The sequence below is a fragment of the Drosophila mauritiana genome, chromosome 2L, assembly GCF_004382145.1.
Source record: "Drosophila mauritiana strain mau12 chromosome 2L, ASM438214v1, whole genome shotgun sequence".
NCBI classification, from domain to species: Eukaryota; Metazoa; Arthropoda; class Insecta; order Diptera; family Drosophilidae; genus Drosophila; species Drosophila mauritiana.
In genome coordinates this window covers 2,618,304-2,640,084 of record NC_046667.1, presented here as the reverse complement: position 1 = coordinate 2,640,084, position 21,781 = coordinate 2,618,304, and the positions used below count along the sequence as shown (strand labels likewise).

The 21,781-nt window shown below is 44.3% G+C and overlaps 3 protein-coding genes across 4 annotated transcripts in view; all 3 read right to left on the bottom strand.

Annotated features, from left to right (window-relative positions):
• LOC117150288 (protein O-mannosyl-transferase TMTC1) overlaps positions 1–2,656 on the bottom strand; it is a 41,428-nt gene extending 38,772 nt beyond the window's left edge. Inside the window, exon 1 of the mRNA XM_033317107.1 lies at positions 2,352–2,656. The gene's annotated coding sequence lies outside the window, so the exon portion shown is untranslated. The remainder of the gene's footprint in view (positions 1–2,351) is intronic.
• Positions 2,657–8,131: 5,475 nt separating this feature from the next.
• On the bottom strand, positions 8,132–10,468 carry LOC117150831 (gustatory receptor 23a). 2 transcript variants are annotated; one of them, XM_033317899.1, is made up of 3 exons: positions 9,599–10,468; positions 8,271–8,429; positions 8,132–8,215 (listed from the first exon to the last, which is right to left on the bottom strand). In XM_033317899.1, exons 1-3 carry the CDS (start codon positions 10,466–10,468, stop codon positions 8,132–8,134), a joined length of 1,113 nt encoding a protein of 370 aa, XP_033173790.1. The 2 variants fall into 2 exon arrangements, with proteins under 2 accessions (XP_033173790.1, XP_033173789.1); XM_033317898.1 differs by lacking the exon at positions 9,599–10,468 and adding an exon at positions 8,487–9,368.
• Positions 10,469–14,937: 4,469 nt separating this feature from the next.
• On the bottom strand, positions 14,938–16,128 carry LOC117145822. Its single transcript, XM_033311627.1, has 2 exons — positions 16,033–16,128; positions 14,938–15,975 (listed from the first exon to the last, which is right to left on the bottom strand). Exons 1-2 carry the CDS (start codon positions 16,086–16,088, stop codon positions 15,039–15,041), a joined length of 993 nt encoding a protein of 330 aa, XP_033167518.1. The 5' UTR covers positions 16,089–16,128; the 3' UTR covers positions 14,938–15,038.
• Positions 16,129–21,781: the final 5,653 nt, after the last annotated feature.

Below are 21,781 nucleotides of genomic sequence, written 5' to 3'. Positions count from 1 at the left end.
ACCACAACATTTTTGGCAACCGCGCGCACTCCTCGCACTCTAATTACATGTTGAGCCGGGGGAAAAGCCGGAAAATGGCGGGGGCCTGGCGGGAAACTCAAACTGAAAACTCGGCTTGAGCATGCGTTGTGGCTTTTCATTTGCATTCGCTTGGCGGAACTTCGCCCCGGAGTTTTAAGTGAATGAAATTTCTTGGCCAGGCCACTTCTTTCTTGCTGCCGAGGATAATTAAATTGGGCACAAGCACCAGGCCAGTGTACTTACACTACTGTACTACTTCTATATTTTATTTATGATTTCTTCAGGCTCTGCCTTTTTGGCCCTTGTCACTGGTCCTCGAGAAAGCCGGGCTGCGATAATTCCAGCAGGCGAATTTCTCCGTTCACGGTTTAGTGAGCAACAACAATTTTGCTTTGCTGCCATGAATGCATTTTGCAAGCAGCATTGCCCATCCGCCCCGTTGGCCCGCTTGTTTTGGGTTTTCTTCAGCTAAACTTTTTAGGGGGGTTGGGGGGAAATCATTTATCAATGTCAGAGAATGCAGAACATTCTCTCTCCGCACGAGAGAACTTGTGCATGGCGGCAGATTGCGACGGCCTAGCCTCTGATATTGGGTGGTGGGGTGGTTGGGTGGCTGGGAGGCGGTGGTTTGTGGGCGGTGCCTGCAAGTGCGTGAAACAAGTTGCCGAAACTTCTGACTTTGTTTCGCAAAATACTCAAGTGATTTTGAAAATTATGCACACGCATTAATGCATCGACCCACCACCACCAGACCAGACATGTTCGAAACTTTTTATCAAAATTGCAGTCCACGAGAAACAAGCGGCGAACATAAAAGTTCATCACACTCGTATCGGTAGCGAAAAACTTTGCCACTCCTTATGGCATATAGAACAACACAGAAATTGTAGCTATTTAGACTGTAGAAATCACTTGGAAACTAACAAAGTACCATATACTCGTACCATCGAAATGGGAACGGAATGCCAAAGGACTCTGGAAAATCAGCATAAAGTGTGCTATGAATATGGAAAGACGAGTAATTGAGGGGCATCAAATTGGTTCTGGGATTCAAACAATATCCGGCTGGCCCCTTTCGAAGGAGGCGTGGCTTTGTCTTTGGCTTATGGCAGCAACTTTAGCACTTAGTGCCCGGACTCCCCTCCGGAATCCCACACCGCTCCAAAGCGGTCGAGCGAGTGTTCTAATCCTCTGGCCGCCACTTGTTTGCTGGCGAAACAAGTTTGCACTCAAAACTCGTAAATAATGGATGGAAAAAAGCGCAACCGCACCATTCATAATGGAAAAAGTTGCCCGGCCACTTGAAACTATTGCACAAGCCCCGAGCTGGCCGAGCTGGAAAGGATTCTGATGGGCTAGCTGCTAGACGCTCTTGTGCCGAGCCGATCCTCCTCCTCCACGATGCATTACAGTCCCAGGGAAAATGTGAGGCTGGGGATGCTGGAGATGCAGGAGGAGCTGTGCCTGCCGCCGGCGTTATTGTCATGTGTACAGTAAAAATAACAAATAACAAACAGCAACCAGCAACCAGAGCGGGGTGCAAGAAGGGATTGCCTAGAAGGAGGTCCTCAGTCAGTGGTGCTAACTTCACTGTTTTCACGCCAAGCTTTGTAGACTACAAATTGTACTATATCATTATCAAATTAAATAACCAAAACACTAACTAAACTAACTTAAAATAAGATTTTAATAGTTCAGAAATCTCTACTCCTACATCCTCTCACTTTAAGGAAATGGGTTAATGGCCGGATTTAAGCTGAGGTGGGAGCTCTGATGCATCGATAGTTGGGCACCACTGGCTGGGGTGGTGGTGCAATGCCTGTGGCTGTGGCTGTGGCCTTGGTGCGGTTTCCAGGATTCGGGAGCGGCAGCGGAAGTGCAGGCGGCATGGGTGCCAAGATAGCCTGCCCGCCCACAGCTTGTTTGGAAGCCAAGGTTATAGTCACATTTTTAATATGCTGTCTGTTCCGGTGCTGGACGTTGTTTATGAATGGCATTCCGTGCCATTCCTTGCGTACGTATAGGTGTGCATGCCCGGCTATTTGTGCCATAAATTAAACACTGCCCTCGACTTTAAAATCCCATCCCGCATTCCGCAGGATGTGCGAAGAGAAAGTCACCGGGCTTTAACTTTAAACTTGCCTTATGGACCGTGTGAAATATGGTTCACTTCCCCCGAAAGGTGGCAATAAATTGAGATATTTATGAACTCATCTGTTGTAATTTAATTATGTTTCTAGCTGCCGGGCGAGCAGGACGTTTTCCCAGAATTGTGTTAAAGAATAGGACCGGCCAATCGTATCGATTTCCCTGTGAGTGCGGCGCCTTACCTTCAGCTCATTTACTTTCCGTTTCGAACTTGAAATGCGGCATAAGTATTAAGGCCGGGAAAACGGAAATGTGCAGCACACAAGCGAGGCGAATTATTGCAATATTTTCACTTTAGTGTGCATCTTGTGCGGATTTAATTCGATTTAATTTATGTTGCAGCATGTTCTGCACACATTGGCATTGGCATAGGCCGTTTCGCAGTTTCAGACCGGGTGGAAACGCCACCCCCCGAACTCGTAAACTCGTGATTTTTGGGCAGCAAGCCGGCGAAAACCGATAACGTGGCGTCCACCACGCGATTCGAGTGCAGCAGGCAGACTAAATTCACCAGCAGCGGCAGCAGCGAGTGACCCGAGCGACAACGAACGAACCCACCCCCATACACCACACCCCACGGAGCACCGGATAACGGACTGCGCAGAAGCGCGCTTATTCACTGTTATTGTGCTGCTAATCAACAGTGGTGGGTTTCGCCATTCCAATTCTACCCATACACTTTTAACATTTTTCTCTTTTGGAAAGTTATCCGCATTTTATCCGCTATCTTAACAGGAAGTCCCCCTTTGCTATAATTCTGTTAACAATTTAAACGAGTGCTGCTAATCCGCTGTTATTTATGAAATTATTGTATAGAGCTTATACTTAATATTATATTAATATTATATTTAAATACCGACTTACTGCAGTGTTAAGAACAACCTAATTACAGTAAAAATGGTATAAGACATAATACAGCAGCTTTAAGTCGTCGACTGACCACAATTATTCATGCCATCTTCACATCCTTTAAATTACAGACTAAGCCCATTTTAGAGAAATTTCGCCAGACTTGCTAATAAGCTTTTAGACTTGAATAAAGGTTTATTCGCTTAGGACCGCACATTAGCATAAATTTATAAATCTGGATTACAAAATAGTTCCCAGCGTGCGGTTAATCCAGCCCACATAATCTCCATCCCCACGCAATTGCAGTTGTAAAGTTGGGGGAACAATGAAAAAGATAATGCGAATGCCAAATTGGATTCAATTAAATTAATTTGCATTTGTGGCATTTTAATGGGCACACTGGCATATGCAGCTCACAGCCCGAGGAAGACGGAAATGAAGTTTGATAAGTAAGTGCCTTGAATTATATGAAATGAAACCCAATTAGTCTGGCAAAAAACCAAAGCGAAACTATGATTTCACATGCCGACGTACGTCAGTGCTGCTCGCCTGGCGTTTTGCGTTTTTAATTTTCCTCAGATCTATTGTACTTGGGTTTTACATAGTGCAACAGCTGACTGGAAACTGAACCACCCAAACCACCCAAACCACCCAAACCACGTAAACCACCCAACTCATCCGATCCGACTAACCCAAAGCGCTGGCTCTTATGAAGTTCAACAAATTATTGTGAATGGGATTTTTTTTTGTTTTTTCGGGGTTGATTTGTATGCAGCGCTAAAAGCTTGAAAAATGTTTTACCCGCACGTGTTTCCTGCGCTTTGATAGAAAAACTCTCACACACCCGCAGACACACATTCGAGACACATTATATAAATAAAATGGGAAAAGAAAAGCACAACAATGAAATGCCATCCAGGCTAGTGGGTGGGTGTTTGGTGGGTGGTGGGCTGCTGCCAGCGACAGTCACATTACAATCTCGGGCGTTGCGGCAAGTGGACGGAGGATTGAAGGACCCTCAACCCCCAGATGGTGACATTTTTAGAGCGAGAGCAAAAAATTGTGGCAATTTTTATACTTGCTTGTGAGAGTATTTGGAAGCTAAAAACGTAAATTGAAATCAGGATAGTGAATGGACATTCTGACCTAGGTCAAGTTACCGCAAAGTCGCAAAATATTGATAGTACTAAGTTTTTGGAATTATGTGAAAAGATATTACTAAAAATCAACGATTAAGACTAATATTATTTGGTAGTTACACAAAATATGTAATTAAAACTTATTGAATAGAGAGATACCTACAGATCATCCGGAATTCGTTGCTCGATGGCCAGGAATGAACTATAAAATCCCATTGTTGTGGAAAAGATTTGATGGCTAGAAGGGAGGGACATTACAACTCTAATGAACGACTGGGCCAGGACATAGACAGCTGATTTTTATGTAAGCATTCGCCTCAGATCGGGACATGTCCATGTGGAGGGCAGGGACCATGCCCAGATTCATGCATCCCTTACCGGCTTACTGTTAACTTTGCAGATTTCCCCGGCTGGCTGACGACGGGCTGCATTTGCTCCAAATTGAATCCTGCGAGAATGCGCGAGACAAACATCTAAATTGTCAACGTAATGCGACAAAATATTGAAGTCAGCAGGTAAAGCCACCTGACACATCCTGGCCATCCCGGTATCCCAGTTTCCCCGTATCCCAGTGCGACTCAATCCAGTTGGCGGATCGGGAGCGGGAACTTCCAGGCACGAATTCAATTTCGCGTCCACAGATGCCATTCACCTTCGGCACGTACGACTATCAACGTCAACAAGTTACCAGTGGGCGGAAGGCGGCGGTGGGTGGTGGGCGAATGGGCAAATGGGCGGCGTCTGCGATTGGGGCGTGGCAAACTAAAGTGGAAAACAGCAGTCAGACAATACAATTGCTTCCTTGACTGCAGCTGAGAGGCGACGACTTCCCGAGACATCTACGTTGTCCTGGCCAACGCTCCCAGTGCTCCTGACATTTTATACTGAATTATTTATTTAGTTTTTCCTCCGTTTTCCTCCACCGCCCTACTCCTTTTTCCCAGGCGCTCATTATTCTCCTTTGTCCGTGTAGACTTTTCCATTTTTATTGCCCCGTGACGGGTAAACAAGGTTGAAACTTAAGCCGTATCACTTCCCAGTTCTCGCCAGCGAGCAGCATCCCCAGTAATTAAGTGCATATACCCGATCCGACCTTCCAAACATCTTTGATTACCTCGGAGATTTTAGTCCAACCGGGTGGGGGTGGGTCCAACGGTCTGCCAAAATTAAATATGACTGTGAAATATTTTCAATTTGTGGACACGAAAAAAGTTTTGTTCGCCAAGACGCCCGGGCTACATACAGACATACATACATATACATTTTGTTACTTCTCCGGTTTACCCGTGGGAAATTTGCTAACGGAAAATAAAAGTTTCTGGTCAAGTGAGTGCAAAAGTTTTAAGTGACGCACTTTTTCACCCCAAGCCACCCACTGCCTTTCGCCTTTTCCTTGTGGTCCTGCCAGAGTTGGGAGATTACTTTTGTCGTTCGAATTTGGCAGAGTGGAATTTTATTAGGCCTGACTTATGGGCCATGTGTACTACATTTATATTTGTACATGTACATACATGTGTCCCCAACAAATTCGAGTGCCTCTTGATTAAATTCTTCATCTGGGATTGGAGTTGGAAAAGAACATTAGGCTGGGAAGTGATTGCATATGGGAGTGGCTCATAATTCTCAATTGCTTGCGAGTATGAAGCGGAACTCTTGGCTATTAATAACTGACTAAAACCATAACATTGCATTAATTATTCTTGGTACAAGTTTTGTAAATGGTTATATGTTCCCAATCGGAGTCTTCAATTATTCAACAAATGAGCACCTTTTATGAGACTCAATCTTTACCCAGAGGTACAGCCCAATTAGCATTTTGAAAATTCAAACAGATATAGCCACATATTGTGGAACGGAATGATTTCTATTGGCCTTGCTAATGATAAGGCCACAGGCTGTTCCGTGCACAAAACCTGGCTTTCCACTCAAATTGAATCCGATTTCAAGTGAATTTTTTCCATGGCCCGAATCCATCCCAGCTTGCCGAGAAAGATGGATCTTCGAGTGCTGTGGGCCAGTGGCACGTCGACGAGACGAGTCAGAGCCATAAACAAATTCGTAATTGCCTTGTAATGCCTTGTGTTGACAGGACTCGACAACTAGATAAGGTCCTGGGCTCAGCCAGATGAATGGGAGCCAGTGGGGGAGATGGGGCTGGGGTTGGGTCTGGTGCTGGAATTAGCATAAAACTTCAATTTCGCTTTCACACACTGCGTCCGATGCAGAAAATGGGGGAAAACCATATTTTCCAGCTAGCCAACAAATCGCAATAGATTGCCAACTATAAAACAAAGGCCTGAATTATGGGAACGGCTATGAAATGGGGTTTGAGGTTGCAAACCGCACACATGACCCAATACGGAACACTCTGCATTAATTAGTCATTTATTCCAACTTTCGGAGCTCGGCTTTGCCACACACAAAGCTTTCTGTAAGTATGGACAACCGAGCCTCGTATGTGGAGTGTAAATGAACTTTTGTTCATTTGACTAATTCAATTTCGAAAGTTGTGTCCGTTCAAATTTTATGAATATTTAAAAACTTCCCCCGAAAATGATTCGCTGCTCGGGGCTGTGTGGGAAGACAAAGCCTCCTTCAAATTGGGAATTCATCAAAAAAGTTGAACAGTTCGCAAAGTGGATAAAATATTCATGCATGCAAGTTTCTATTAGTCCTAAAAGTTGGATTGGCTAATAATTCACTAAAAACCAATTAGCATTCCCCATCTCCCTCCGAGCAAAACTTAAACAGCAATGCCCAAAACGCTTAGATTGAGTTGTGAAGGTAAGAACTATGGCATAGTATCTTTACCCAGTAAAAAGATATAGACTTATAGGACAATTTACTGTACAAAATACATTGCAACTATCTGAAAATGACAATGCCAATCGTCCTTGCTCACAGGATCTTCATTGTTGCTCCCATTCAAGTGGAATACCTTTTGGATAACCTCTGGCTGTGCAGAGAGTGCTCCTTCAATTCACTCACATAGTTTTCGAGGGATCGGCAGACGCTGGTGAAGGGCAGGCATTTCCCGCAAATGAGACTCTACTTGGACATGTCCATATCCGGCGAGTTATAAGTATTGGAAAAGGATTAACACCCGGTTAGCATGGAAAGCTAATGCTGCAATGCTGATAGTATTTTTAGCCCAAAGCCGAGTAATTTAAGCGGCAAAAAGAGTACACGGCAAGTGGTGCTAATCCAGGCGGCTCATAAATATTTATAAGCGACTGCCACAGTTGTTATATGCTAATTTGGGCCAGAAGTGGCGGCACAGTTACATCTTGAGCATCTGCTGGTGCGGTAAATAATATTTACATGGCCCGGCATTTGCATAGCTAACGACAAAAACTGCTCCTCGAACACTACTCCTAGCTGCCACCATATACAGATCCAGATCCGGATCCTTGCCATATCCGGCGAGTAACCCCGAGCAGTTCCAACACCAGTTTACACAAATTAATGCGAACTCGCACGTGTTAATTCAAGGATGTGCGGCTGTTTCAGCCCACTCCCAGTTCTGTCCTAGTCGCCATGAATTTGCATATTAGAAAAAGTTTTCTGCTTGTGAAATGTCAGTTTAATATGCGTGAAGTAGTTCTGCTGCCTCCTTTGCCCTTCGCCTTTCGCCCCCGCATCCACATCCACATCCGCATCCTTCCTCATCCTTTTGGACTTGTAAAATGCGCTTAAGAAAAACGAAGATAAAACTTTGCGCAATCTAACTTTCAGCTCAACCCACTCCCAACTCGTGGGCGGCATAAATAATTAGGGTTACACACTTATAGGAGACACTGTGACAAAGTGAAACTGCTGCCGAGAGAATGTGTGTTTCATAATTAAATCATTGAGCATTTAAATAGTTTCATTCAGGCTGCAAACTATCCAGACTCTTTTGGGAAATGAAACTAGGAAATATATATGCAATATATGTTACTACACTTTATTCTACTATTGTTAACTGAATTCTCTCATCCGCTGCTTCGCTTTGAACTCCTTTCGGCAAACATGAACTGTATGAGAATGACCAGATATGTGACCACAGCTGCAAACATCTGAATGGAAATTTAGTTAGTAACTTTATCTTTCAGTGCCTTTCGATGTACTTACGCTACTGAGCAGATACAGATTGAGACTGAAGAAATCCTTGGCGGTGACCACAAAGCGCTGGTGCAGTGTTTGCAGCGAAAATTCGCTCACCAAATCATTGTATCGTTTGCTGCCCTGCGGTTTTACCAACTTCGAAATTAGACAACCGATTTGCCGACCCTGAAAAGATGGATACGATAGGTTTAAGGGACGCAGAGCTATTCACAGTGTCCTCACTAGATTATAGCTTTGTTGACAGTGCCAACAAGCAGCTGCCATCTGCAGGGCCACATTGAAAATAAACCCCAAGTTGAGCAAGTTGGCATATATCCTCCAGGGTCGAGTTCTGATATCCACGAAAAGCCAATAGGAGTTGGAAACAAAGAGCGCAAAGTAAACAATGATGATGGTCAGAAGGCTGCCTCCAAAACAGCCATTAATCCGAACAAACATATAATGCAGGTCATTATAGCGCCTTTTTAGGTCTTTGACTCGATGGATCTGCTGGTCGAAGAACTGCGGCTTTTGCTTACTCTGCGGCCAACGACAGGATAATTCCCTGGCCAGGATCTGCAGCTGCAGCTTGGTCTGGCGAACCTTTATGTTCACCTTCATAACTTCCAGGATAAAGGATATAATCTGCATCTGCAGTGCCAGGAAACTGGGCAGCGTTTTCAGGTGATAGACCCTGATACGAAAGGCATATTCTGGCGCGTTCGAGCACACCAAATACTCGACTCCCAAAATGGGAACCAGCATCGCCAGCACAGTGGAGGCCAACCAGGGATCGGAGTCCTCGAACGCAATCGCTTCGTCCAACTGGTCCTGCTGGATTCGGAAGCCATCAAGGAAGGAGGTAACCACAATGAAGGCATGTGAGAGCGTCTGGAAAAATGTGAGCATATGCCGCAGTGAGCAGTCCAAAGGACAGTCAATCGTTTGGGCATATATCACACTTTGAGTCCATATGAAAATAAACCAGGTCAGCCAACCCAGAAACCGTAACCACAGGACCAAACGAGGTAGTCTACTTGATCTCAAAGAAAATGCCACCAAAATGAGATGGAAAATCTTAAGGACCACTCGTGAGATTGCTTGCACTCTTGTCGGTGGAAACATTGTTACTAAATAGGATTTAATTGGATGGAAATTCAGTAGACGTACTTGACAAAGTGACAATCCATCATTGTCATCGTTCATTAACTATGATTTGCCAGAAACTTGCACTTAGCATATTCCTGCCTGATTGATTGACCTTAAATTCACATTGCTGATTAACAGTGGGGGCGTGTAAAGGTGGTCAGGATTGAGTTCAAATCTTAATTAAAGTTTCCCTGAATATTACTTACATTTTCCGCACCTGAATCGCCGTGCCAAAATAGAGTGGCAATCGGAGTGCCAAAGTCGATCCCCGTGGCTCCGTTGAAGATCAGGGCACGGACATTGCCGCCATCGTACAAGCCCATGATCATCCAGTAGGCATTGGTCACGAACTGGAAGCTGGTCAGCAAATGGAGTCCCAGCATTCCCCATCCATAGCAGTCGCTGAAGGTTTCGTAGCACTCGAAGATCCTTTCGTAGGTGGTGCGCAGGGCCTGGAGTTGAAGGAACTCGTGGACTCCGTAGGGCTGCCACAGATCATTTCCGGAGGCCAGGCACAGCAGGGATCGGCGCAACTGGATCGATCTCTGGTTCAGATCCATGACGTGCTGCACCAGCTGGACATATCGATACCGAAGTAGCCACATTAGTGGTAAGGAAATATTAAACACGGGCGATACCGGCTCCCCGAAATTGGTCACAAGTCTCACAAGATCACATGTAAACTGCACTCCAATAAGTGGCAATAGGTATGCCGCATGGCGAGATCTCCCGAACATTCCAAGTCTTTGCAGCTGCAACTCCGTCTGGACTCGCAGATCCTCCAGCTGGCTGTGGGTCTTCTGCTTCAGGACACTCTCCAGCAGGAGCGCAAATCCCAGCACGGAGTTTCCCACGAACAGCATGGTGCCCACTGCATTTCCCACACTTTCGATGGCCACCCACGAAAAGCTGATGGCAACGTCCAGCAAATATATAATGTAAACTATCCAACAGCAGCGAATGGCCAATGATAAAAACAGCCATCCCACCTGCGAAATAGGAGGAAGTGGAACCAAGGCCAGTAGAGAGAAGATAACTTCCAGGAAACGGCGGGTCAAGCACTCCAAAGACTCCATGTTGTCTTTATAAACTGAAACTGGTTGAACTTACCATTGCTTTTCTCTATAGCAATCAGCTAGTTAATTGAATCATGACTAGGGATATTTCCTTTTATTCAAATCACTTTACACTTGACATTGATTGATATCTAAATTAATTGTAATTACAGCTTAAAAGATAATTCTCTGTAATTCTGTGTAAACTCCTAAAGTCCTTCTTCGCACACGCTCTTATTGTCAGTTATCAAAAACTGCAGAAATGTTATGGCATTGATGATGAGGTAAATGTAGATTTCAAAGACAAGATCGCGATCGCAAATGATTTTTCTGTTCCAGATAAAATTCCGAATGGGCAGAGATTGCTGCTGCAGTAGAAGAACTTGATACTGTGGGTGGTTACATAACAAAATAAATAAGATACAAATATCAAGTGCCAAGCTTACCTTGCAGCTTATGAGTCTGGCAAACTTTTGCAGGACTAAATGATCCTGCGGCGTGTGAAGGAGCTCCACGAGAAGGATATTTTGCGAGAGCTGAGTTTCGAGTTGTCTCAATCGATCGTTGGCTGTTCCCATAAGCAGGACCGCAAGAAGTGGATGTAAGCAGGTGCCCAGTTTTTTAAAAATTAACACGTAAACTCGATCGATCATCGGTGTTTCAGACAAGGCAAACAAGCAGTAAAACGTGTAGGTACTTTCGTGGGCGGTATAGTAAATACTGATGAACAGCATGGACGAGGCCCTCAACCAAGTCTTGGTCATCCGGAAGTGAATGGTGCCCATCTCTTTGTAGATATCGAAGACGGATATTAACTTGCGGCTCAACTCGGTACTAATTTGACCACGGTCTTTTACGTTTTCAATATAAGAGTTTAAGAAAGTGTTTATGGCTTGCAGCCAGCTTAGCAGAAGCAGTTGATACAGGAAGTAGCAGCAATAGTATAGTTCAAAAATAATCACATTCACTGTAGGAAATCGAACATTGACTATCACTTTGTCGTGAGGCGTATATTGCGCCACTATATGATGCATAGTAAGTAAGACTTTGATCACGAAACTGACCACAAGCGACTCATCATATCTGATGTGTTTATCTGCGAAGGATCTCCTGACCACTCGATCCATCTGGAGAACTCTATTCCCCACGGATACGAACATTGAGCTGTAGGATGAACTATGGCATAGAAGCAACAGCCAAAAGGTTGATATAGTGGACATGGCCACTTGGGATACCATGTGAACACAGTAGTAGATACCGTTCTCAGCCAAGTTTTCCGAATCTCCTTTTAAGAAGTAGTAAGTTAGTCCAAAGCTTACGAAAATAAAGGGAAATTCCATGCACACTAGCGCGGCTTTCAGGCACATGGTGAAAAGTATCCATTGCCAGCAGGCGGAATGCTTCCTCAGCCTTCCAGTTTTTTTAACATATCGAAAGGAGCCTAAATTGAAAAAACAACAGATGCCGTACACACATAGGGAAGCACCCGTAATGAAATGTTTATAAATATGCCGTTTTGGGCTGTAACGAGTGGCCGGAATTCTCTGAACAACTGAATATGGGAAACTGTGAGCCGTGGGCTTAGATATCGCGCATACGCAGTGTTAGCCGCGCAATAATTGAGCTAATTAACACATTAATAAATGAATAAAGCCCAAAGTCAATCGATTAATGTAAATGCAAATTAGCTAGATGCGTTTGTGAATATATTTCGAAATAAAACGGGGGATTAGACCTGGCGCGCATTTTCCATTAACTAAATTATGGCAAAAAGTGTTAGCAATTTTTTCAGCTTTCACATGTGCGTTATTTTCTCTACTTATTTGGTCACGTTCCAGACAAAAATCCATAATTGGCACTAAGCAATTTCTTCTGTGCACAACGAGTCATTTTCTATGCGCAATATGTGACATCGGAAAGTTGTTCCAATTTAATTTGACTTTGATCGCCAGCTGACGCAAATGTCGGCCATGATGACATGTCCCCCATCGTTATCCGGATATAACCCTCGCAGCGGGCGAAAATCAGCAATATTGGAGGGCAAACATGTCTCATTTTGTTTATGGATTTCCATCAGGACAAGCTGTGACCAAACGGCCAGCAAATGCCATGTTATTGTAATTTAAATCGTTGATTTTTATGAAAATTTTATTAACAAATGAACGGTTTTTATCAACGCATCGACACTTTGGTTTATTTGCGAGAAAACTTTTCGCGCTTTATGGCCTGAAAAAACACTGGTTCGCCCCATAAAGATTAGTGATTCATATTTTTATATTCCGCGTCTCTCACTCGAGTCTTTAAAATTGGAATACTTATGAGGGGGCACAAGTTTTGTATCGTGTCCATAGACGACAGTGATGGGCTTCTGTGTTTTATTGCCCAAGGAGTCGAGCAGTAGCCGAGAACTTCATAAATCACAGAAGTTTGTTTTCGGCCATGAAAAGGCTTACGGGGGTTTATCAAAATGAAAATTTATTGGCGCTTGGAATTTTAGATTTATGTATTTCCACCCTCCGATTCCCAGAAGTACGCATTTCATTGACATGGGGTTAGGATATTTTGAGCAGTATATTCGGAATTATTCTGTGGATTTGCAGGATCTTGGCCAGCTTTAAGGAAATGTCGCGAAATGCATAATGCACTCGCCATTTGTGTTTTTTAGCATTGATTGAATATAACCGCTGTTCTGTTTGCAGTGGCGAAGCAATCCTTTGTCGTCCTTGCCAATGAAATATTTACGTGTGCGGAGAAACTGAATACGCAATAATTCGTTTGCAGTCTCATTTTTCCAAGCAAACACATTTGCGGCTCGGGAAGCCGCAGCTTCTGGACTCGGATTAATTTTCATTTAAATTCAAGTTGGTTAAATATGCAAAAAGTCCTTCGGTGCGGCGCAGGACGTGCCATTTGAGTGTGTGTGTGTGTGCGGCTAGTTAACGAACCAGTTTGCCACTTTGAGTAGTTATTAAAATTGCAAAAGTCCATTTGCGACACCTTTTGGAGAGTGAAATCTTGCGGTTAACCACAGACACAAAATGGAAGTGGGCAGCAGTCCTGGCGACATTGGTTCCCACTGCTATTAAATTCGCACGGGCATGGAGTCCTTTTCGTCCTCGGCACTCTTTCATTCCGAACTCAATACGGTTTCTTCGCTCATGCAGTTTATGCTCACTTATAAATGCGAAAACAGTTACTGCGGACTCCGACTCCCGGCTAACTTGTCTAATCTTCAAAGGCAGCCGCAACCCTTTACGTTGGATAATTTTTTTAGCTTTGGCTTTGAAGCAAAAAGTCCCCGGGCAAGAATGCATGATTCATAATCTGCAGCCCGCTCGTCTTCTTTCTTAAACTTTGATGGTTCAACTTTTTAATCGGATTCCCCGGATTCCCTCGCTCGATTGCCACCACATCTTCATCTTCATATCGTATCGGTAGTTTTTCCAACCCAATTTTCTCTGCTCGTTTTTCCGAGCATATTTTTGGCCAAAAAGCGCCTGGGGCCCTCGAAGTTCGCCTACCTCAGCTGAACATAGATAAATTGCGTATTATTTTGCTCTTCCATCGAAATTTCTTCTCGTTCAATTTAGATATCCCCTGGCATATTAGAGTTTCTTATGTGCGCATGCGATTACTTTTTACAGCTTGTTATAAAAGGGCATTAAAATGCTAAAAGATTTCAACGAACTGATATTGCAAGATGTGTGCACATCTAATGAACAAAGTTTTGTTGTGGACTTTGAAATTGGAATGAAGTATCTACAAAAAGCCCCTTAAAATCAATTTTAAAAATTTATGATTGGTGGAGTTTACTTTGGCAGTAAATAGAAGAATATTGTGCTTATTTAGCTATAAGTTGAGTTTCGTTCCATTCAACTCGCCAGATCCCCCAGCCTTGCAACTTCGCATCGCACCTGTGGTAATTACGCAAATACGAAATGTATGACTTCCCTTAATGTTTACACCCAAAAAGTTCTGGGGAAAAGTCCGGAGCACTGGGAAAGGTGCTGTGGCACGTCGGAAACGTGTTCAAGGCGGCCACTTGTTCCGCATAATGTGACATTTTCCCGGAAAAGTTGCGGCAAGTGTGCGAAAATGTTTCGTTATTTATGTATGCGCCTGTTGCAGTTCGCAGTTGCAACTTCTTCGGTCATTTGTTTCTTGTTTTTGTTTGGCGAGTGTTTGCTGCAAACTTTGGCCCCAGGCCTAGGCCCGATCCCCAGCTCCATGTACTCCATGTACCATCTAGGATACAGCATCCAGCATCCAGCAAATGGTGCCAGTGGTTGGCCCGAGTGGAGTGTCACTGGTTGTTCGGTGGTCGCTCAGCAGCTGGCGGGCGAATAAATCACGTATTTAAACAAGTTGCCCAACTTTGCTGGCGAGTGTAAACAGGGCACGTGCAGAACTTTGGTTTATGACAAATGCTCGCAGCACTTCGCAGGACGAAACAAAGCGATAACAGGATACGCGGTATCTGGCAATCTACATTTCGATTAAAAGTACATTATGACATCTGAATTTCGGTGAATTTTGTTTTCCTTTTTCTTTTAAAAAGTCAAGGCACAAGCTTAAAGGTAATATTATTATTTTAAGAGTAAAGCAACATTCCCTCCTTGTCATCCTCCAATTGCTTTTCCCAAAGCAACTTGTAGGAAATATCCCCCACCAGTTGTCCAAGTTTCTCCTCTGCCGTGGGATATCCATTCTTGAGTTTGGCCAGGATCGGCAGGAAGTTGGCTATAGCCTCACGTGTCTCGCAGTGACTGGTCGAGTGAAGGACCAAAACGAATCCTGTGGGAAAGACGGCAAATCTTACGCCCAAATTTTCGGTGGTGTATGTGACGAAGGGTCGCCGGCTCCTGTTCTGGGTCACCTCCATCACATGGCGGCGGCTCATCAGATCCACATCGATTTTGAATGGCATGCTAAAGGAGGCATTCACGATGTTCTTGCTGAAGTTCTTGATCACCACCTGGTAGTCGAGATCCTGCAGAATCCTGATCACCTTGAAAAGACCAGTCCTGGCTGAATCGGCGTTCAAGGCGGTAGAGGAAATCTTTCCGCCCGCATGGATCTTCACCTGGGCAGAGGGATCGGTGATCTTCACAACCACGGCGGGATGGCTACCCGGATCGAATCGGGATTCGGCCAACAGCAGGCACAGTTCGTACATACTGAAACGGCAGTTGAAGTCCATTACACAGGTGAAGGGTCTGTAGTGCAACTCCAGTTTTTCTTCTATTTCGGCAAGGTTGGCCACATTCTCGAAGACGTTCTCATAGTCGATGTAAAAGTCGGGTCCCAGGGAACTGCCCTTCTCATAGGCCTTCTCCCACGGGAATTCGATGGGACTCTTGTTAAAGTAATCCTTATAAAGGTAACCCTCCTTTATTGGCTCCGGAACCAAGTCTTCTTTTGCGGAACTTCCTTCATTTATTTTGAGTTCTTTAAAAAGTTTATCCAGACTGGATATTTTAGCTGCCGGCCCTTCCTTCAACGTGACCCCAGCAAATCTTGCGTCATTTCTGTAAATGGCACATTAACAAATAATTAATGGATAACCTCTCATCTCATGGACATACTCCTTGTAGTCATCCACGTGGTTTAGCGCCTTAAACCTTTTGATGACGGAATCCATTTGAAAAGCCTTTCTTTGTTTACTCCAGGTATTTGTTATTCGAAATAATGATATCAAATGAATCATTATGACAGGAAAAGCAAAACGAGATCGTTCTCTTAATACATTTTGCTTAATATTCATTAATTTACATAATGCCGAAGAATGGCCCAGGTTTTAATTGCTCGATATTCATCAATCTGCCAATACGTAAATAATAGCAGATGAAATATGTCTTCATTTATTTTTTTTTTAATTCGGAATTATGAATGCAAATGAATCACTCTGATTGGCAAAAGCAAAACGTTAATCCTGTCTTTCACTCCGCTGAGTAATTGCTTTGGCCATCTGATGCGCTCACAAAGCCCGCATATCAGTTAGCCATGAAATCTAGATGGATATAACCCATTATAGCCCATTTGTTGCTGTAAGCACATGACAAACTATAACAAATTACCAGCAACAAAGGCGTTGGATGAAAAAAGCGTGGCATTTCAGTCAACTTATGCGCTTGTCAAGCTTATATTTACACCCAGTTGACCATATTTTATGTCGATTCCGGTTATGAAATTTACAGAGCTGTCAGAAAGAGTTCGGCGACATTTTAGTAAATATTGAAATTTAATCAAGCAAAGTGCAGTGCACACACACACGCGCGTGAGCTTACTGTGTGCCGTATGTACAGATACATATGTGTGTGCACATACAAACGGCAGGACGACAAGGATATGAACACGTCCACCCCCAGACACCTGTCACCATCGCCTCCTGCACTACGATGGTCCTGCCGACCTGCCAGTGCGGGTATACAATCCAGGGAACAGGGATGTGGGCATGGGCATGGGCATGGGTGTGAGAGTGGGTGTGGATGTGTGTTTGTCGAAGTCAACAATCAATTGAATCGATTTCATTTTACAAATTGCGTTGAATTTTGTGGTGCAGCCACCACCGCCAGCTGCAATTGACGGCGAAGCCAGCGGCAACAATAACGAGCCCTGGGTGGTTTACTCCATATATCAGAGGGAACCACTAGCCAGCCACCCATCAGCCCATCAACCTGGCAAGCAGTCAACCCTTCAACCCATCAAGCCATCAAGCATGCAAATTGTGGGCCACTGTCTTTGCAGTCAGACTGATTTTGATGGTCAATTGCCACGCGCCACAGCTTCTAATTGGAAGGAAACTTCATGAGGGATAACCAAATAAACAAGGATATGCAGTCAAGATGGTGGTCCAATGGGAAAATATCGATTGGGCTTTCGTTTGTGCAGAGAACGAGGCAAAAATAGCTACTGAGCTTAGTTGATTTAGATTTCATTGGCTTCGTGCAGCCTATATTTCGAAAATACAGTTTATGCACTGCGCCAATAAATGTACTTATGCCTAAAATCTCAACAAAATGTGAAAAATATGCTTAAGGGTAATATATCAATCAAATATAACTATATTTCCTTACTTGTAATCCTTTTTATAGTTTGTATTTTGTATTTTCCAGCTCGATACTTTCGAGTGTAGCTACTAGTATTCCGATAGCCCATTTGTCATACACGAAATTGCAATTTAGACCCGAGCCCACATAATGCCCGTGCTTAAATCGATTATAGGCCATTACAGGCGACGCCTACGCAGTGCGCAATTAATATGCTTTTTGGATTTGCCATTGCCACGGCCATTGCTTTGGGGCTTCGGTTTGGGGACTTGGAGCGGCAACAGGACTACGAAAACGAATGCGAGTGCGAATGGGAATAGGAATTGGAATGGAGTTGAAAAGTGGGGCCCAGGGACGTAGACCGCGGCAGTGCATCTGCAATTTTGTGCCGCTGTAATTAAAAGTTGTGGCGCCAACTGTGGCCAGGATAAAGGTTTAACCGTTGTCGGGATGGGGCCGAAACGGGGGGCGTATCCTCCTCCGCAGCCGGCGGCTGGTGGTGCCCACTCATTCTAATTCAAATTGAAGTGGCGTTTTTGTGTTGTGCAAGTAATTAGAACATAAAGTGGAATCGAAGCGCCGGCCAAGCCAAATTACATTACAGCCGGAGAGTCGCTGGTTCCAGACCCCCAAAAGCCAACGCCACCCACCGATGGACAATCGGAGATAAGTGCAGGCAGGCATGAAATATAGCAAATAAAGCTCGCGGTGGAGCGGGTGGCTTTTGGGTGGTTTTCGGGTGGTTTTGGGGCTGTGCGGTGGTGCACTCGAATAAAATGTCGCCGGCACGCAATGTTTTCATTTAGCTAATAGTCATTAGGCAAGCGACGAGTAACAATTCGAATAATTACAATTCCTTTGCGACCGACCGGCAATTGAAAGGGGAAATGGAAATGGGAATGGGTATCGGGGTCTGGGATTCGGGGACGGGTCATGTAATCATTTTGTGGCTCCTAATGTTTCCATTTTCGCTGCAGAATTGATTAAAACGTGCCAGGTATCAGGCAACAGATTAAAAGGAGCTTTAACCTTTTGTTCTAAAAGTTATATTTTTCCAATCATTATGAAGATTTTTCCCTAACTACAAAGAAACGAGAGGAAGTGTATTTAGTTTATTATCCCAAACGAAAACTGACCAAGAGCATTTTTTATAATTTGTCGCAACAGCGTAACCGTAATCCCAGCCACGGATCTCTTTCTGTCTAAAAACTTTATCGTTTCCCGTTGGCTTGGAAAGTCTTCAATCCGATTGACACATTAATAAATGTGTTGCCAATGCCACTGACAGTTTTTTCCTCGATTCCATCCTTCGGAACAGAGTGTTAAGTGCATTGGAAACTTTTGCCACTGCCGCTCGGTTTTCTTATCCCTCGTTTCTTTTCAGTATTTTTATGGACTCCTTTCTTTTCCTGTGTGTGCACTCCTGCCACGCATGGTCATCATGGGGGGAGTCCCCGCAACTTAAATTGAATCCCCACCCATACGCAGCCGCCCTCGGGGAAACTTGGCAACTTGGCTGGCTGTCGTTTCTGCTCGAGGTGTTCATGCGTGCCAAGAAATCAATAGAAAAAGTTTGAAATTACAAAATTGGAAAGAAAACAAATAGTGGGACGAACGAGCAAAATAAACAAACACACAGGAAGCAGGCGAGATGGGGGCAGCTATCCTTGGCAGGAGCAGGCTTCGGAATGCTGGCAGGATGTTGGCTTTGGCCAGCCCCAAAGGCAAACAAATCCTCTGACTCTGACAAATGCTGAAAAGTTTAACTGCAACTTTTTATATGCCGCCCCACTGAATTTTTCCCTCTTTCATTCGACTGCAGTGCGTGGCAGTGCCCAGGCGAAAGGATTATCAACGAGGATGTTCCAGCAATGGATGCACGAAAGGGACTCCATCGCATGGATACACACCAACTCTTTCGCCGAACAATGGTCGACTGAAATGCTGGCTTACAGCTGTCGCAAAGGATCGACTACTGACTGTGGTGAGAAAATATTTCAGCGTGTTTATCCTGGCAGGTTAATTGTTTTTTGTATTTTGTATTTCACAACCAATTAAAATGAGTATCTAAAACTAGGGTCCCATAGTAAGCCTCCTGCTGAGTTGTTCAAGATGGCACAGCGGAGTGCTCTTCAGTTTCCAGTTGGCAATCCATTAGCATCACGCCTGGAGGGCCGTATTAATGTCCCGATGGTCATTGCTGATGTCACATCTGTCTCCGGGCATCGCGAGCCCGGAATCCGGCGTCCCCATAAATTATGCCATCGCTGGTGTTTAATTCCGGGCACATTTTGTTGCAGAAACGGCATCTCCTCACCCAATTTCCCGCCGCTTCAGCCATCAGGAGCCGTGATTTATGTCCGTCGAGTGCAACGAAATAAAATTGGTTGCATAAGAGCCGAATATTGACGCGATCGCTGGCCAACTGGCTGATTTATAGGCCGTTTATCGGCGGCTGAATGCATGTTGTAATTTGTAATCCCATGGGAATAGAATCCTTCTAGGGCACTCCGGATTAATCAGTAGGGTAAGCCTTAAAATCAGAGGTTTTAAAGCACATCTACCGAAAATGCTATAAAAATAAATCAAACGAATTAAATGAAAACCCCTATCAAAAACCCGCTTTACCTTTTTACAAAGTTCTTTTAAGGTTTTCCTTAATGATGTAACTGGGTGCTATAAACTGCGTGCCGAAAAAAGCTATTCGAACGAATGTTTCCGTAAACATTTACCTTTTTCGCTAATTTCCCCAAGGCTTTCCCCTGCATAACTAAAACCTCCATCTCTTTCTCTTTATTTCAGTAATCCTGAGGCTCTGGTGGTTTGTAAAATGGTAGGAAGGATTGCCATTGCTCCTAATTGCAACTTTAGTTGTCAATTGTCAGGACTCACGGGCGATGCTTCTGGTGACGACATCAATACCCAACTCCAGGAGGCAGCAAATCGATACAGGAACACGTGGCACTGCTGCTTTCAATCACAAGTTGCGTATACGCAACGTTGCCGGATATCTGTCACTCAGATGAAAGAATTGGCTTATTCACGCTCCAGTACGGTTATTCTTGGTTTATCCCGTACATTTGCAGTTTTCATAACTCTAGTGGCGAAAAGTAGAAGCGCTTTACCTTTTTGTACAAAAACGGCTTGCCCTTTGCCACAACGACTTCCAGATAAAAATGCATAATTAAACAGCCGAGGAACGAAAGCGCAGCTGATGTCGACCGTTTCGGCATAAATTCGCAGCCACCGCATCATAATGTCCGCAAATCCTGGACCTTTGCAATTTTAATAAGCACTCGAGAATGAAAAGGAGTCACCTGGCCCCGGCGGCAGAGTCTTTAAGGAATTTTAATGGGCTTTTGCTTTTGGACGGGCGGGCAGAAGGACTTTGTTGCCGCAGTTTACCCTTTGCATATTTAATGCGTGAATTTTAATGAAAATTAAATCGAAATGCTTGTCGTCCGGCCACCGACAACTGTGCCACCGCCGTCTACGCGTCTGCGATTTATATTTAATCCTTTTTGGCCGCTCTGCTCGCTTCTGCTCCTCGACCTTCTCCTCCCGTACATATATACCCCATCCTCTGGCGCTGCATATGCCTCTGGTTTTGGCCAGAAACAAATGGCAAACGGCCGCGGGCGGCAAATAAAACATGGCCCACTGATTGATGACTTTGACTTTTGGCCATAATTTATCATAGATACCAGCCAGCCAGCCAGCGGGCCATTGTTTGGCTCTTGTCAATGCCAGCGAGAAAAACAGCAGATTCAGCAACTGCACTTGGAGAAAAATAAAATTGTATCAAAAGTAAACCTCACTCCTAATGCACCGCTTTTCAATACGTGGTCATTCAAGTCGGACAATAGAATTTTCGTTCAAATTAGTTAGTTTCATTGTTAGTATTTCTTTGAGTGCACACCGGAAAACATTGCCGGCGGCAACAGATGACGCTCATTCCGTTGAAAAATGTGGAGAAAATGTCATAAGAGAGCGACGGAGCTGAGCAGTCGAGGCCGAAAAACTAATTGCAGCAAATAATAAAAACTAATAGGCTGTCGAAAAAGGCAACTAACCCAAGCCACTGCTCCCGGGGCCATGAAAAATGACAGGGAAGAAGAAAACTGCAAGGATCATCATCATGAATCATCATCAGAGTCGTCACACGCAAACAGCAAACAGAAAACAGCGAGACAGTCGGATGGAGCCACGACTGCGAAGATGCGAGAAAGTTAATGTCCTGTCAGGAAGTCGCTGCCTCGTTGCGCCCTTAAACGTCACAAATTGC

What these genes read in the sequence shown, in the direction of transcription:
- LOC117150831 (XM_033317898.1), bottom strand. Translation starts at nt 9,368, where the DNA reads ATGTTTCCACCGACAAGAGTGCAAGCAATCTCACGAGTGGTCCTTAAG. An exon ending in GTCAACAAAGCTATAATCTA is followed by an intron (nt 8,430 to 8,486) that starts GTGAGGACACTG and finishes CCATCTTTTCAG; the next exon opens with GGTCGGCAAATCGGTTGTCT. An exon ending in ATCTGTATCTGCTCAGTAGC is followed by an intron (nt 8,216 to 8,270) that starts GTAAGTACATCG and finishes ATTTCCATTCAG; the next exon opens with ATGTTTGCAGCTGTGGTCAC.
- LOC117145822 (XM_033311627.1), bottom strand. Translation starts at nt 16,088, where the DNA reads ATGGATTCCGTCATCAAAAGGTTTAAGGCGCTAAACCACGTGGATGAC. An exon ending in CACGTGGATGACTACAAGGA is followed by an intron (nt 15,976 to 16,032) that starts GTATGTCCATGA and finishes TGCCATTTACAG; the next exon opens with AAATGACGCAAGATTTGCTG.